At 37.1% G+C, this 17,882-nt stretch overlaps 1 protein-coding gene across 4 annotated transcripts in view; it reads right to left on the bottom strand.

The window, feature by feature from the left end:
- Positions 1-17,882, bottom strand: part of KIF2A (kinesin family member 2A) — a 530,440-nt gene that overhangs the window by 411,579 nt on the left and 100,979 nt on the right. For 2 of the 4 annotated variants that reach the window (XM_053701316.1, XM_053701318.1), the window contains exons 4-5: positions 13,285-13,339; positions 12,636-12,761 (exon numbers count right to left, since the gene is read on the bottom strand). In XM_053701316.1, the coding sequence (XP_053557291.1) occupies positions 12,636-12,761; positions 13,285-13,339 (181 nt within the window). The remainder of the gene's footprint in view (positions 1-12,635; positions 12,762-13,284; positions 13,340-17,882) is intronic. The other 2 variants (XM_053701317.1, XM_053701319.1) reach the window with 1 other exon arrangement.

Here is a 17,882-nt window from a genome sequence, read left to right as displayed (position 1 = left end):
CCAGAATATTTATAGGAAGAAGAGACTCGGACTGAGTCCAAACTCCCTGAGCCTTTAGGGAGCCCCATACTGCCCCCCATCCCTGAAGGCTTGCATCTGTTGTCACAATCACCAAGGATGGGCTGCGGAAGCAGGTACCCTGAGAAAGATGATCCAGAGACAACTACCATTGAAGAGAACCCCTTGTATCCTGCTCCAGTAGTATTCGAGGTGACAAATCTGTATAATCTCCATTCCATTGCCTGAGCATGTTTAAATGCAAAGATCTGAGATGAAACCGAGTAAATGGGATGATGTCCATTGCCGCCACCATCAACCCGATCATTTCCATACACTGAGCTACTGATGATCGAGGGGTGGATTGAAGACTAACGCAGGCAAAGAGAATGACTAGAGTGGGAGGGAAGGGAGGAGCTATTTAACAGCTATGCTGTGGTGCTCTTTGCCGCCTCCTGTTGACCAGGAGGTGAACATCCCATTAGTAATTGAGATGATCCGTGGACTCATCGTGTCTTAAAAAAGAAATATTTTTGTCGCCAAAAAACAGGAACGACACACTCGCGTCATAGATGACGCAACCTTGTGAAGGACTCAGCGTTAACTAAGACGCCGGAAATGACGAATTTGCGTAGACGAGCGTAACTTTGCGCCAAAAAAATCTTGCGCCAAGAATGACGCAATAAACTTCGGCATTTTGCGCCCTTGCGAGCCTAATTCTGCCCGTGAATTTAAAAGATAGTCAATTTGAAAAAGAGACTATACCCAAGGTAAGAAATACATTTTCATAAAAAAGCATTTCCCAGATATGAAACTGACTGTCTGCAAAAGGAAATAAACTGAAAACCTGAATCATGGCAAATATAAGTACAATACATATATTTAGAACTTTATATAAATACATAAAGTGCTAAACCATAGCTGAGAGTGTCTTAAGTAATGAAAACATACTTACCAAAAGACACCCATCCATATAGCAGATAGCCAAACCAGTACTGAAACGGTTATCATTAGAGGTAATGGAATATGAGATTATATCGTCGATCTGAAAAGGAAGGTAGGAGATGAATCTCGACGACCGATAACCTATGAAATATCCCTGTGAGGAAAACCATTATATTCAATAGGCGATACTCCCTTCACATCCCTCTGACATTCACTGTACTCGGAGAGGAATCAGGCTTCAAAAATGCTGAGAAGCGCATATCAACGTAGAAATCTTAGCACAAAAACTTACTTCACCACCTCCATAGGAGGCAAAGTTTGTAAAACTGAATTGTGGGTGTGGTGAGGGGTGTATTTATAGGCATTTTGAGGTTTGGGAAACTTTGCCCCTCCTAGTATTATTGTATAACCCATAAGTCAGTAGCTCATGGATCTTGCCAATTACATGAAAGAAATAGGCTTTATTGGTCTGTATTTTGATTGCCAATATTACAAATGTAACCAATAAGTAAATTGACAAAAAGAAAAAGTATCTTTATGTTAGGTTCATTCCACATCATTTGATCATGATATATATAATTTAGATGCATATCAAAGGTGATGGAATCGATGTACTAATGGAGAATCTGAACGGTCTATGAAATTATAATAACTTCAATTGATTAAACATGTAAAATGTATTAGATATTGAGCTTATAAACACATAATAGAACAGTGTGTATATATTAAATTAACAAATACTGTACTTACAATCAAAATATATTTATAGTTTTTTATATCTGCTCCCGGTTCTCGCAAATGCAGCTGCTCAGATTCTCAAATAGCATAGTACTGAATGAATACATTATTGTTATTCATTCAGTACTATGTTTCCAACTCTATTGATGCATGCGCGTTAAAGACCGTGTGATAAGATTGAAGCAATGATCGTGGATTCGCGCATGCGCAATGCGTTCCATGCTTATAAACGCGCATTTCTGCTACGTATAGAGCAGGTAATACGTAAAGACACAAAAGATAGGAAGTTGAGGGTGGGCGGAGCATGGATGATCACGGTAGGAAATTTATATATTTAAAAATAGTCACCTTATAAAAATAAAATAAGAATCTCAATATGTTACGAATATAGAATACTAGGGCTGCAACTAACGATTATGTTCATAATCGATTAATCGGACGATTAGTTTTACGACTAATCTGATAAAAGAAATATTTTTTTCCTATATTCAAATTAAAATCCATATACTTAGTATTATAAATATAAACTTCAGACTAAAACTTTACATAAAAACAAATGTTGGTCCAACTGTTTAAGCAGCAGAACACATTTTTATAATTAAGCAAAACTAAACCACAAACTGTTTGAAAAGAGGTAGAACTAGAAAGAGGTAGACTACTACTGTTGATAACATTCTGTTATTCATTCTTTCAGAAACTTTGCATTGAAATGCAAAAATGTCAACATGCTCCTGGCTGAGGCTGGCTCTCTTTTTTTGCAAGCTATTTTGCCTGCAGCAGAGAAGAGGCGCTCAGATGGTGTTGAGGTGCCTGAGATGCATAAGTAGGGTTTTGCCAATTTCCCCAAGGTGGGCTAGTTATCTTTGTTAGCTCTCCACCAATGCAAGGGGCATCTTAACAAAGTAAGCCTGGTCTTCATTTTGACATAAAAATATCTTGAATATATATATGCAATGGTAAACAACCAGCTATAAGGTTAGGGTAAAAAATATCTAGTCCACTCTTAAAAGTAACAGATATATACTTACGGAGGTTGAATTTGGTACATATTCCAATTAAATAAAAATATTTTAAAAAAAAAAGGCAAAAGGGCTACACAGGAAACAGCCTTACACATGTATCTATAGAGTACAAATAATCAGCAATAGCAAGCGATCTGTTAAAAATTGTGCAAACAGGTAATAGTGACATAAATTCACTAAAGGACTAGGTGTAAATAACAAGCTCAGCACTATATCATGCAAAGCACAGTCCCAAATCCCCTGATTTAATATAAACAATACAAATTATGACTCCTATTTTATTTCTGGGTTGCACATAAGACAGGAGTAGTTTTAAACTTAGTGTCCTGAAAAAGTGAAAAGCAAATGTCTGTAGACGTCCTTTAGGCTAAGGGCATAAGCATAAAACACAATACCATGTGCAGGAGCTCATCAGAGTGAAGCAGCTGGTGCTGTGCACAGAACAACTAATTGCAAACCAACTAATAGATTATGAGATTCGTTGACAACTATTTTCATAATCGATTATTATCGATTATGCCGATTAGTTGTTGCAGCTCTATAGAATACATTGATGTGTTGCAGAGCATAAAAATTAACTTTCACTTTAAGAACTTTTAATAAATTTGTATTTTTTTATTTACATGTAACGAGTAATCTGATATCTTCAGCTACATCTAGCGCCCTCACTTTTATGTGTGTAATTATTTGTATTTTAAAACAATTTGAAGGAGTGGTTTATTGTGAGGAGTCTGGTATCCATTTGTCCTAGCTCAATACTATATATCACTTACTCTTAAAGACATGAAAGCATGTCACGGGCAAAAGTAAATATCTCAATATGAGAAAAATCATAATATTGTTTTCCTAACACCATAGAAATAACTATGAATATTAGTGTCCTAAAAACACTAAGACGTGAAGTATGATACATTGAGACCATACTTACTAGATACAGACAAAAGGAAAAGATCTCCTCATATTAGAATATAATGAGACATCAAAAATTATTACTATAATATGAAATAATATACTATAGAGGCTACTTTCATAACAGTCTCCAAAGAAAGAGATTGAATAATCCACATACACATAAATATAACAATGTGAATAAGATATAGAAAGCCCCTCAGTAAATATAGATAATATAAAGTAAGCATGTATCTTCATTGAGGTGACACCAGATTGCAGCAAATACAAGATATAGTCAGGAGAAAGACATCCTGAAAAATAAAACAGGTAGATTTCTTAAAAATGAAAACAAATATTTTAATTTCCACCCAGAATATACAAGGAGGGCTACAATACTAGGCATTACAGTAAAACACCAAAACTAGCCCGTGTAGGAAAAGGTCCTATGTAACCCCATCACTGCCTTGAACTCTGATTTCTCATGACGTACGCCAATAACTCTTCACTGAGACAGCATAGAGATAACCTCAAGCCGGACGGCCAAAAATACATAAAAGCAATCCTTCAAGAAGGTATTTTGGATCAAGGATTTGAAAGATCACCAAGAAAGAAAATCCCACATTCGGATGAAAAAACTATCCCCTGAGATAGATTTAAGAGATCTCCGCTCCATTGTCCGAGTATGTAAACTGTACATGTCTCAGATGGAAAAATAAAGAATATACATTCCATTCACATTACAGACGGAGAGAAGAATGGATTTTCAAGCTTAAGGCAAGAAAAAAAAAACAATATAGTCCCCCTACCCTGGTAACTGTACTAATGAGAGACAAGGAAAATTAAACTGGCACTACACTATAATATAAGCAAGAAAAAGAATCCAGTATAGGATTCCGGTGCTACCCCTTAGTTATACGATCAGTGTGACGTACGGCACATTTAGTTTCACAGTTTGTTGTGGGTTATCATTAGATGTTACAAGGGATGTTTATCCTTATTTTAAAAGTTGATATTAAAGTATGATTTATTTTAATTAAAGGGACACTGAACCCAAATTTTTTTCTTTTGTGATTCAGATAGAGCATGAAATTTTAAGCAACTTTCTAATTTACTCCTATAATCAAATTTTCTTCATTCTCTTGATATCTTTATTTGAAATGCAAGGATGTAAGTTTAGATGCCGGCCCATTTTTGGTGAACAACCTGGGTTGTTCTTGCTGATTGGTGGATAAATTCATCCACCAATAAAAAAGTGCTGTCCAGAGTCCTGAACTAATAAAAAAGCTTAGATGTCTTCTTTTTCAAATAAAGATAGCAAGATAACAAAGAAAAATTGATAATAGGAGTAAATTATAAAGTTGCTTAAAATTGCATGCTCTATCTGAATCACGAAAGAAAAAAATTGGGTTCAGTTTCCCTTTAATGTTCCACCTTTAAGCAAGTATGAGTGCTATCTAAACCCCTATCTTTTCCTCTTTCTAATCTCACACTAACTGTACTAATGAACCAGGGGAACGTCATGATATGCTCAGGAGTAAACCTGGGATCTCCAGCCTTGAGTCAAACGCATTGACACTTGAGACACTGAGAGACATTGCCCACCAAAAACTCTAAGATCTGAACACTACTAGAAGAGCTCTAAGAATCTTCCCAATACTGCTAGGGGAAGAGAGTTCCAAAAAATCCAACCGCAGGATTGAAATGATCCCACGAAGCCAGACCCATCATCTGAAATGTTCACAGATGAACGCTAGGAGGATTCCTATTCCAGAGTCGCATATATTAGAGTGTGTGTATATATATATATATATATATATATATATATATACACACATACACATATATATATATATATACACATACACATAATATAGGTTCCTATTCTAAATAGGACTACAAAAATGTCCTCTAAATGGATTGTTTCCAATACCATTTCCTTCAGCACAGGTAAAATTCAGGGTAAAGCGTGCACGCAGTCCTTAAGGGACATCCGGCAGCTGGATTCGAACCAACAACTTTTGAGTTGCAAAGCAACAAAAGCTAACTACTAGGCTACATTGGCTGCTTTCCTAAATTGTGCAGTCGAGGTTCCCACCTGAGGGGTATTGCAGAGGTCAGCGGGCTCAGAGAGAATGATCCTGCCTCACCCAGGGAAAACCACCTTAGTCAAAGGAATCTGGGAAGATATGCAAGAGAGGTTTACAATGATTCACTGTCTTAAAGGGACATAATACTCATATGCTAAATCACTTGAAACTGATGCAGTATAACTGTAAAAAGCTGACAGGAAAATATCACCTGAGCATCTCTATGTAAAAAAGGAAGATATTTTACCTCACAATTTCCTCAGCTCAGCAGAGTAAGTTCTGTGTAAAAAGTTATACTCAGCTGCTCCCAGCTGCAGGTAAAAAAAATTTAAAAAAATGAAGAAATGAACAACAGCCAATCAGCATCAGCAGTGCTGAGGTCATGAACTCTTATTGTGATCTCATGAGATTTGACTTAACTCTCATGAGATTTCATAGTAAGCTTCCTTTACCTGATTGGTGAAATAATATGAGAGTGCACGATGCTAGTTCCTTCAGATGTCCCAGGACAAACACACTAAAATGCTGTTTAGAAATCCTTTACAATGGGAGGTGGCTACTGAGAAACTTTTGAGGTAAAATATCTTTCTTTTTTACATAGAGATGTTCAGGTGATATTTTCTAATCAGCTTTTTACAGCTATGCTGCATCACTTTCAAGTGTTTAAACATTTGGGTATTATGGCCATTTAAAGTCTGTAGTGGGTAGACTTCCCTATATGCCATAGAATTGCTGAATACACAACTAATAGACTTAGCTAGGGATAGAACAGAACCAACCCAAATTAACAACAGAGTTCCTAGAGATATTAGGAAAAAACATTATGTAATACAATTATTGCATGACACCAGAATATGTAAAAAAAAAAAAAAAAACTACAAGATGTCGCCAAACATCAAGTAACTTAAAATTGGAAAAGTTATGTTAAAGCCAGAAGGAGAAATAACTTTAACTCCTTTTCACCATATACTCTCATAAGAGTAGTAGAACATAACCTGTAGATTAAGCACATAGTTGATGTTCCTCTGTCATGAAGAATAAAAACATACTACATAGCCTGAAGTCCCAAAGGACATTTGGAATGCATGATAAGTTAAAAATTCCTTAAACACAAAGGAATAAAATAAAAATTAAATAATAGGCCACCAGATGGCGATAAGTAGTAACAAGCCCATAAACGAAATTCTGTTAGTCAGAAATTCCAAATATATGTTAAAAAATAAATAAATGGTGAATTAAAATTATTAGTGACAAAAATAGGTAAAACCTGTTACTTGACTCCTAATAACAAGCGCTGAACAAAACCGTTCTGTCCTTAAAGGGCCATAATACCCAAATGTTTATTAAACACTTGAAAGTGATGCAGCATAGCTGTAAAAAGCTGACTAGAAAATATCACCTGAACATCTCTATGTAAAAAAGAAAAAGAAAGATATTTTACCTCAAAAGTTTCTCAGTAGCCACATCCCATTGTAAAGGATTTCTAAGCAACAAATCAGTATGTCTGTACTTGGACAGTGGAAGGAGCGAGCTTACGTGCACTATAATCTTATTTCCCTATTCAGCTTAAAGAAGTTTACAATGAAATCTCATGAGATCACAGTAAGAGAGTTTATGACCTCAGCACTGTTGATGCTGTTTGGCTGCTGTTCATTTCTTCATGTTTTATTTTTTTTTTACCTGCAGCTGAGCAACAGTTGAGTATAACTTTTTACACAGAACTTACTCTGCTGAGCTGAGGAAATTGTGAAGTAAAATATCTTCCTTTTTTACATAGAGATGCTCAGGTGATATTTTCCGGTCAGCTTTTTACAGTTATACTGCATCAGTTTCAAGTGATTTAGCATACGAGTATTATGTCCCTTTAATGCAATGTATGTAATGCAGAGCTTAGTTCTCCAAAACAGAACAAATAAAATATTCAGCAAAGGTACCTCCAGATTCACATGGAGAGGAGCTTACCGCTGTCAAAGAGGACAGACATAATACCTTGTAACTAAAAGCACGCAATTGAAGAGCAGGCTAGTCTAGTAGACGGCAGTACCATAATGTCAGACTGAAGCGGAGCGCTTCATAATCAGCCATGCCTTAGCGCTGAACGGACCCCATGGACCCACCCCCTATAGCGATGCCCTTAGAGTAAATACCGCACCAAGAAGGCCTTATTTGAAGGTAACATAGGAGCGGAGCTTGCGCCAACAACGGCTCTGTGGCGGGAAAATGAAGCCCACCATCACCGGATCGCGCATAAATATTAAAATACAAACCGTCATTTAACCCAGACCTCAGGGGCTCCATTCCACTAAACCCTATTTACAATAAAAATGGTGCAGAATATGGGATGGTGCTATGTTTTAATCCTCAGATTAGATGGGAATAAAAATGGCAGGCAGCTAGATTGGAGAGCTAGAATGAAAAATACAATGCAACTAAGGTTTAACGCTGGATAATGGCGATCCCTGTCTACCATGTGTTCACACATTAACACACACCCTTAGCTTAACTGCCTGAAATATCAGCACAAAAGCCCCAACAGAAAATTCTGTTTTGATCAGAATAAGAGCGTAAGGGGATAATCCACATACCATAAGCCTGGGTCTTACCAAGTACATCAGACCCAATATAAGGCTGAATAAGCGGCAATTTCCTATAGTCACTGGATCCAGAAAAACTGCTCAGCCACCAGATATCCCAAGCTAGCGGATATACAAAGTAAAAACACACCCTTCCTGAGGAAGCAGGTCCCACTCGGTTCCCGTTATTCCAGTCCTTCCATTTCTTCAGTGAAATATATAAAACAGGACTTACCCTCTAGGGAACTTCTGCTGTTGAGCAGTCACAGCAGCTGCAGGTCTGATAGCCTCACCCGACTGCTAACAGGGACCTGTAGAGAAAGAAAGGACAGAGTAAACAACCCTGGCTTTCTGTAATAGGGGTAGCAATAATGTTAGAAGCTAAGCAAAGACCACCTCACCATCTTCTAACTGCTAAAAGCCATTACTCTTACTAAAGAAATTGACATGGATACAGCATAGCCCCAAATCCTTGCTTGCAGGAAAAAGTACCCATTAAATGATTAAAATTCTTCAGACACCATCTTTGCACATACTTCATTGACAGAGTCAAAGAGAATGACTGAGGATTATGTGTAAGGGAAGCTTTGCTGGGGTGCTCTTTGCCTCCTCCTGCTGGCCAGGAGTTGAATATCCCACTAGTAACTGGAATGACGTTGTGGACTCTCCATGCCATAGGAAAGAAAAAATAGAAAAAGTATATTCATTTGATATGTAAACCCAAGTTATTGGCTGACTGCAGAATACTGTGCTGTAATGACATTCAAAATAACCTACTATACAATTCCATAACTATACATAGATGTATGTACTTTAAGGAGAGTACACCATTTTACTAGAATTACATATACAGGAATTGAAATATGGTATGAGCTTGACAAAAGAAAAGAAAAGAAATCCATACATATAGTCATAAACATTCATATAACAGAGATATGTACATCAACCTGGGAAAGGACATGCAACCATAACACAGTAAATATTCAGGCTTGATGTAATAAATATTCAAAGTTGAGCCACTACAGAAAGTGAAAAAACTCCTATATGAGGAATGAATATGCAAATTGTTAAATCTACAGCAGAATATTTAAAAACTCATTATACAAACTATAGCAGTTTGATCAGCTTGATACATAGAAATAAACAAAGTTGTGGTAATACAGGATTGGCAGACCAACAAAGTGCCCCTTAGTGGGTTAAAGGGGGGTTACAATTGGTACACAAAACTGTGGACAGGTGGGGGGTACACAATTAAAAGCCAATTTTTGTACAGAAACTGGGAACAACATTATTTACACAAGTACTAGCCCTAAGAGAATGACAATTAAGTAGCACAGAAAAACTTTCTGAAGACCTAACCCCCTTGGCAGCTGTTGTAAGAGTTAACCAGGACATAGAAGGGGGTTAAACTTGCCAGAATAAAACACCAAAATGCCATAGAATCCACAAGATTAAATTCACAACAGCTGAAGTAGAGAGGAGAAAAGGTTGTCAAGGAGAGGGGGTGGCGCCTATTGCCATAACAATATGCAGGCCCAAAGAATGTGTAATTTGATATAACTCACAATTTACAATTGTAGAAAAAACACCTCTCCTAAGGCCTCTGTATCCTCCTACCCAACGCACTGTGATTTAGATCTAACTGATAACTGCACAAGGCAGTTACTAGCTCTCTTAAAGGGACAGTACCCATGTTTGAGAAGAAAAAAATGCAATACTAAGGCTTTTGAGGTAAAGAAGGGTAAATTGAGCTGCTAAGTGAGTCCTAAGGATGCTAGATAAGAACTATCCTGTGCCTCATTCCCTAAAGTCATATGTTCAACAAATAGGTAAAGCTCCTCAGGTGTAAGGCTGTGAGCCCCAACATTGTAGTACCTATAAGGAGAGTAGTATTGGATAGCTCTTAGGCTGTGTAGTACCTGGAATGAAGCACCCCTCCACTGTGTCTTACCAGCATGTTGAGGCCTTTCTTCCCCAGAAGTTGCTGATCCAGTAGAGAGCTTATCCAGTGCAAGTAAATATACTAGAGGATACTGCAGATATACCTGTAACCCTTTAGGTGGGTATTAAAGGGACAGGGTCGCGGCAACACCTGAGGGCAGTTAAAGGTACTGGATCCCAAGTCAGATCTAAGCCCACAAATCATATGAAAAATAATAAACTCTTGAAAGTAGAGCACCTCTGAAATCTTCAACCTCTCTTCTCAGAGGCCAAGAACAGACTGTAGAGGGATATGAATGGGAGGGACTAAAGCACTGTCATGGTTCTTGACCTCCTATGGACTCATAAGCTAAAAAGGAACGAGGAAGATACTGATTTATGATCAGAGGAAGACCCCTGATCATGAGAGAAAACCACTCCCTCCGAGGACTCCGCAGTTTTATGAACAGAAATATTAACATAGGCAGGCTAAGGCAAATTATAAACCAACATTTTAGGCTTACTTGAAGGCGGCACAGCTGCAGATACTGTGGAGCGAATAAAGTCCATAACTCCAAGAGCAAAATCTGAAGAACTCACCTTTAAGGAACTAACAGAAGGAGCAGTACTACCTTTAGAAGCAAGAGCAGCATTAGTTGTAGTAGTTGTGCTAGATGCAAAACCTCAGCCTGCTTTGAATAAACACATTTAACACTGGTAGGAAAGTGTTAGGAGGACCCAGCTTCTAAAGTAGATTTAGGGACAGGGTCAGAAGAGACTCCATAGCAGCAGAAAACTACCAAAGTAGTAATGTGCATAAATAACATATAAATAATTATATAAATAGAGCTCTTGTAGCAATGGAAAAACTTCCCCCCTCCAGAAGCAGCTCTTCAAGATCACAGCACGCTAATCAGACACCAAAAAGAGGATAAGGCACCAGGAGATGGAATAGACTACACACCCAACATCCAGATAGTGCATTAAGCAAAGAAGGAGCCTGCACGTTACTCGGCGTAAGAAAAGAAAATGCACACCAAAACTAACCTGCGCAATCTCAAGAAGCCTACATGCATTATCCCAACGTGAGCAGACCCTAAATAGATGTCTAAATAACCTTAATGGCAAATAGAGTGCCCAAACAATAAAGCATAGTACTGGAAAACACCAGTAGAAAGCCAAACCAGTGCTAGAACATAACAGCAGAGGATGCGGAATAGGAATATACCGACGACTCAACAGGAGGCAGAACAGGTGCCTGGGTAGCGACACATTTTTTACCTCAGCTGTAGCAGACTCCCAATACATCCCTCCATCAAACACTGCACTCTGAGGGGAAAATGGGCCTCATCTCAGAGAACCCCTCTCACTGAAGAATAACATGCACATCTACATTCTTCACCTTACTCCAGTGGAGGAAACAACAAGACTAATTTCCAGTAAGATGGGAGGAGTTTTATAGAGCTATTGAGGTTTGGGAATCTTTGTCTCCTCCTAGTGGCCAGGAAGAGTAATTTGCAGCAGTAATGAAACAGATTCTCACCACCTGTTTGAAAGAAAAATAACTATGCACATTATCTTTACATGTGTTAACTACGGTATGCACAAAAATAATTAACTGAATTATCTATAAACCTTTACCATTTTTTCACATTGGCATTTTGACAATGTGGGGTCACAAGTGGGCTGATGTATAAAACTATGCATATGCCAGACCTCAAATATCACTACTTCATATAGAAAACCAAATGGCATATTCAAGGTTACATCCCAAAATTGTCATAGCATTGTCATAAGATTCAAAATAAGTATAAAAGTTACCTGGTAATAAGAACTGCAAATTCCTGCCACTATTCTACTGCTCATGCTAAAGCAATGTCAATGTAGCACAAAGATGAAGCTTAATATCCCTAAACATACCGTTATTTTTAAATAAATAGAAATGTAGGAAACTGCTCTGCGAGATCTGTCTTATTGCTAAATTTCATAACGGGTAAATTTAGCAGTACTGTTGTCTAAAAATCATAATATGCTGAACTCATTTACTTCAAATTTTGCAATAAGTGCCCATTAATCTCTTACGTACCCTGTATATCTCCTGATGCAAGGGTCTTCCAGGGCTGTAAGAGCACATGTTTTGCAGCTTTTGCAGCCCTGTAAGCGCTACAGAAAACGGACCTACAGGGTATGTCAGCAGCTGTTAAGTGGTTAAAGATATTTCAGCCATTAAAAAGGTTTATGTTTGTTTTCTTATAAAAATATCACTCATTATGGAATGTGTTAGACCATACATTCATAGTATTATATTTAACATGCAAGTAGAAAGATCATACTTCATTGATATTAGATCTCTATTTATAATGAATAAGTCAATGGGCTATAATGATTTTTCCCCCATTTTAAAATGTGTGATCAAGAATTTTTACATGTAATATAAAGCAACCCTGGACATGTTTACATACAAGGAAGGCCAAAGTCCTTTTTTCCAGGCTGATCTGGAGATATATCTGAAACACTACCATTCTGCTGCTGTGCAGAGGATGACTGTTCAATGGGCTGACTCGGCCGAGCACGAGCTGAAGCAACTGCTGCAAGAGAAATATACAAAGTGTGACATATTTCAATTAAAAAAGAAACATAAAAACAAACACCGAAGCAATCTACTGTGAAAATGCACGCTTGCAAATACACACATAAATTGTTTGCTATTTAGTCTTTATAACATTTCCTAAACATTGTCTGTCAACATAGTTGGCTGTTTACAGTCCTCATTTACTGGGATGTTTATTCACAAAGAGACCAGCAGTTGCTAACATATATCCCTTTGGGAACTTGAGAGGATATAGAATAAAAACCTGTTTCCTTAGGCTAACAAATAATTATTTGTAATGGCTCACATGGGCTACCTGTTAAAGTTTCTACCTGTATAAGATTGGGCAAGACATATGTATGGTATGATTTTTAGCACTGGACTGAAAAGTGTCCGTCTATGTCTAGATGACAAATTATTTTAACTATTTAACACCATAGCACCATTTCTCAGAATTACATAATTGAAAAGAAAACTATCAATATAACCTTTAGTACATCATATATATTAAATACAGTTACCTCTATTGTCCCTTGCAGGAGTTTCGTTCTTAACTGGAGCTACAGTTCGCCGATTCTACAATGAAATATAAACCTAATGATTGTTGTACATGGAATTCATTCATTTACATGGTTTTAAGAATAAATCAAAGACAAGATTTAATGACATTGACTAATAAAACAAGGATTTATATTATATATAAATGAGTTTGCTCATGCTCAAATTGATGACATTCATAGTGGGCATTTCTGTTGGTAGAAACTCTCATACAACTTCAGGGTACCTCCTCTTCCCATATTTCCCCCCATGCCTATCATGCTTGCTTCATATTACATACAGCCAAACTAAGATTAAGAGAGTTCACAATTCATTACACCTGGGACTCACTTCCCTGCTACTGGGAGGAGGAAAAGTTTCCCCAAGAGCATTTTATTCCTCCCACTTCACTGTTTTGTCAGTTCTATGTATAGCCAAGTAAGGAAAATAAAAATGAAAGGTATGGAAGGTTAATGCAAGGGTACAACAAGGAACTTTAACCAGAAAAATATTATTTTCTTCCCGCAAAAATTGTATGTGGGGTCGTGGACTCTCACCCCGATGAAAGCAAGGAATTTCAGGCAAGCATAAATTTTGTTTTCTTTCATAAGGTGGTGAGAGTCCATGATTCATTACGCCTGGCATCTTATAACAAAGCTGTGGAGTCCACCAGTAATAATGGGTGGGGAAAAAAGGAAAGAAATAAAAATCTGCTCTACCGAAACCTCATTTTTAAAACACCCAAGTAGAAGAAACAAATCTACTGGAATACGTTTTGGAGGTGGTTTAGCTGCCTCCAAGTAAGCTTTGAGAATAAAAAATCGAAGTCAACCAGATAAAAGATACAGCTGATGTTTTCAAACCCTTCAGAGGACCTGTGAAAAGAACAAAAAGACTAGAATATTGCCTAAAATCTTTGGTAGCTTGTAAAAAACTTTAAAGCTCTAACCACATCCAAATTATTAAGCAGCCTTTCCTTTGAATTTTGTGGATTAGGACAGAGAGATGGAACAATAATCTCTTGTCTTAGATTATCATCTGAGACTACTTTTGGTAAAAATCAAACCAAGTTCTTAAAAAACTGCCTTGTCCCAGTGAAAAATAAAATATGGAGGTTCACAGGAAAGGGCTGAAAGTTGAAATAGCAATTTCTTCTGACAGAAGGGTAAAAAAAAAAAACTTTCCATGAAAGAAATTATGTACAAAGAATGCATTGGTTCAAAATGTGAAGCTTATAAAATTCTAAGAACCAAATTCAAATTCCATGGAGGGGAAATTGGCTTGATCACAGGGAAAAGTCTAGCTAAATCCTGGACAAAATTTTGAATGTCAGGTGGTTTCACAATCTGTTATACAACACAGATAAAGCTGAAATCTGACCTTCTAAAGAGCTGGCATTTAAACATTTATTCAAAATTCTTTTGTAAAAATTTAAGAATCTTAGGAATTTTGAATGAATGCCCATTGAAGTTATTTTGTTTCACACCACTCTAGAAAAGTTTTCCAAATATTGAGATAATTTATTCTAGTAAAAGGTTTTCTGGTTTGGATTGAGATCTTGAAGATAAAAGGGACATTGCAATAAAATATCTGACTGAACACTACCATATGCAGAGACTATTCTCCAGGATGAAGATATTGACAATTTAGATGCTTCCCAATGTGTCACCCCTGGGATATGTATGGCAGATATTGTTTTACAATACTTCTGTGCGCAAGACAATTCAAGAGACTCCTTTCATTACTAGAGAACTGCTAGTTACCCCTTGGTGATTGATGTATGCCACCGCTGGGACAATGTCATATTGGAAGAGGAGATAAATCTCTGTTCTCAGAAGAGGCCAGCTTTGAAAAGTCCTCAAAATAGCAGAGTTCTAAAATCTTTATTGGTAACCTCGACTGCTAAGGAGACCAAACTTCCTGTGCTCTCCTAGATCCCCATACTGTACTCCAACCAAAGAGATTTGCAGTGTCTTGATTATAAGTCCATGATGGATTGTCTCTATATCCACCAAGAAAGAGAAATTATTGTAGCTGGATCCAAAAGGATCTTTTGAAATAACTAGGTATAGTCCTTGCACAATTGACGAAGCATGTACAACTGAAGAGGTCTTATATGAAATTGAGCCAATGGAATTATGTCTGAAGCTGCAATCATCAGACCTATATATTTCATACATAGAGCTACGGAAGGATTGGATAGAGACTGAAGTTTCACACATGCATGCAATTTGGATCATCTTTGATCTGTTAGAGAAAGTATAATTGACGTGGAGTCTAATATGACTCCAAGAAAGTATAATACAAAAATAACATCCAGGTAAGGAACTATTGAAATACCTTGAGGCTGAATTACAGACAAGAGGCTTCCCAGAACCTTTGTAAAGATCCTGGGCATTGTAGCCAGACCAAATGGAAGAGTAACACACTGATAATGTTTGTCCTAAAAGGCCAAACAAAGGACTGATGATGGTCTCTGAGGATAGGAATATAAAAAGGTAGGCAACATTCAAATATATTGTGGACATAAATTGCTCATGTTGAACAAGGGGGAGGGTTGTTTGAATTGTTTCCATCTTGAAGTTAAAGACTCTGAGAAATTTGTTTAGAGTCTTTAAATCCAGAAATGGCGTGAAAGCTCCCACTTTCTTTGAAACCATGAAAAGAATGAAATTAAAAAAAAAAACAAAAAAAAACTTGTTCTGATTTAGGAACTGGATCTATTACTCTCACGAGTTATAGTTCCTAAATACAATGAAAAAAGGCTTGAGCTTTGAAAGGGTTTTAGAGGCCTTGATCTGAAACCCATCCTGTATCCCATAGAAACTATGTTTAGAACCCAAGGATCTTGTACAGTTTGAGACCAGGCCCATTGAAAAAGGCGTAACCTGCCCCCTACCAGAATTGAATCTGGATTGGGGGAAATACGTTTATTGTGACTCTGGAGTGGAAGAAGACTTTGACTTTTTGGACTGTTTAGACTTGTTCCGGGAAGAATTAATTTTTCAGGAAGGTCTGGAAGAGTCTTGTTTTTTGGTTGAAAGAGGAAGATCATTGATTCCTTGATTCAAGAAAGGAAAGTAAATGATTTGAAGATTTACCTTTTCCCTTAGACTTCTTGTCTTGGAGAAAAGAACCTTTACCTCTAGTAACAGTAGAGCATCTACATAATAGCATCTAGAGAAAATAAAATATTTCAAATAAAAATTTCTTCTGACCAAGATTTTGGCCACAAAGATTCCAATATCTTATCTATAGGGTCTTTGAAAGAGTTACTATCCTCTAGGGGAAGAGAAAATAGAAATTGCACCATCTACATTTCTAAATGTTTCCCAAAGTTCCACACTGGTAGAAGGCAAAGAGAATGTATTTTTGAATTGCAGAAGATGGATTAAAAAGGAAACCTAGGACTGGAGCATTCCCTAGAAATTATTTCAGTTACAGCATCAGGGACTGGAAAAACCTCCTAACAGACAGCTTGAAAAGAAAAACCAACTGTTTAACCGATTCTTCCTCAATAGGCTTAGAATACTGCACCCCTAAGGTAAACAATACCTCCATCAAAAGAGATTGAAGATGTCCAATCATATATAAAAAGAGGAAAATTCAGTATATCAGAAACAGAGTCCTGATCATGAGATAGATTCTAATTCCTCAGAATTATCTGAGGGTAAAATTCTGAGTCTAAAAAAAAAAAAAAACTGTTTAGTAGATCTGATCCTCTAAGATTCAGAAGTGCCTGAAGCATCAGATATGAGCTACTTATTGGAGACTCTATTACACTTACAGGGAAGAGGCATGGCAGGCAACAACTCAGACATAGTAGAATGCATATACATGTCTAAAACCAGGAGCAAAATCTGAAGGACTCCATTAAATGTACAAAAGGGGGGGGGGAGCCATGATTGGAGGAAGCCGGATTCATCATTTCTGACGTATGAAGAGGCTTCAGACGGCTGGGGGAATCGCTGGAGTGGCTATCAGGATTAAAAGGTACGTTTTTGAAGAAAACAAGTGAAATGTCAGTATTAATATTTGTATGAATAGATTAAATCAACTTTCTTAAAAGTTTACCATTCAATGGGCTTAATATTTTTGGAGTAAATAGGCTAATTCTAGGGCTAGTTACTTAAATGTACACATAACTACATTATGTTGAAAGTTCTAGTAGAACAGTTATTTAACCATATATAAAAAACACAAGTAACTAAGCCTATCAAACCGTAAAGATGTATGCATTAAAGTTATCAGATGAACTGCATACTAGGCTTGGACTGATTTGGACCGATAATTCGTATACCAGTTTTGTAAAGTGAAGCGTGGGGAAAAGGCATCATACTACTTATCCAAATAATATTCTACAGGGCTAAAATAGTATGTATATTGGAACAGTGGTGCTGTAGTACTGTACGTTATTTATTACTAGCCTTTTAAAATTAGTATAGATCTGAAGTAGATTGTGCCTATAACAAGTGGGTGGACAAACTCCACTCTTCCCGTCTTGCTAAGGCGGGAATAGTAATACAAAATAGAACACATCTGTTCATCAGCTCACATGAGTGTCATGGCTATTATAGTGTCA

This window comes from Bombina bombina, chromosome 2, assembly GCF_027579735.1.
Source record: "Bombina bombina isolate aBomBom1 chromosome 2, aBomBom1.pri, whole genome shotgun sequence".
Lineage (NCBI taxonomy): Eukaryota > Metazoa > Chordata > Amphibia > Anura > Bombinatoridae > Bombina > Bombina bombina.
This window is presented reverse-complemented; position numbering and strand designations above follow the sequence as displayed.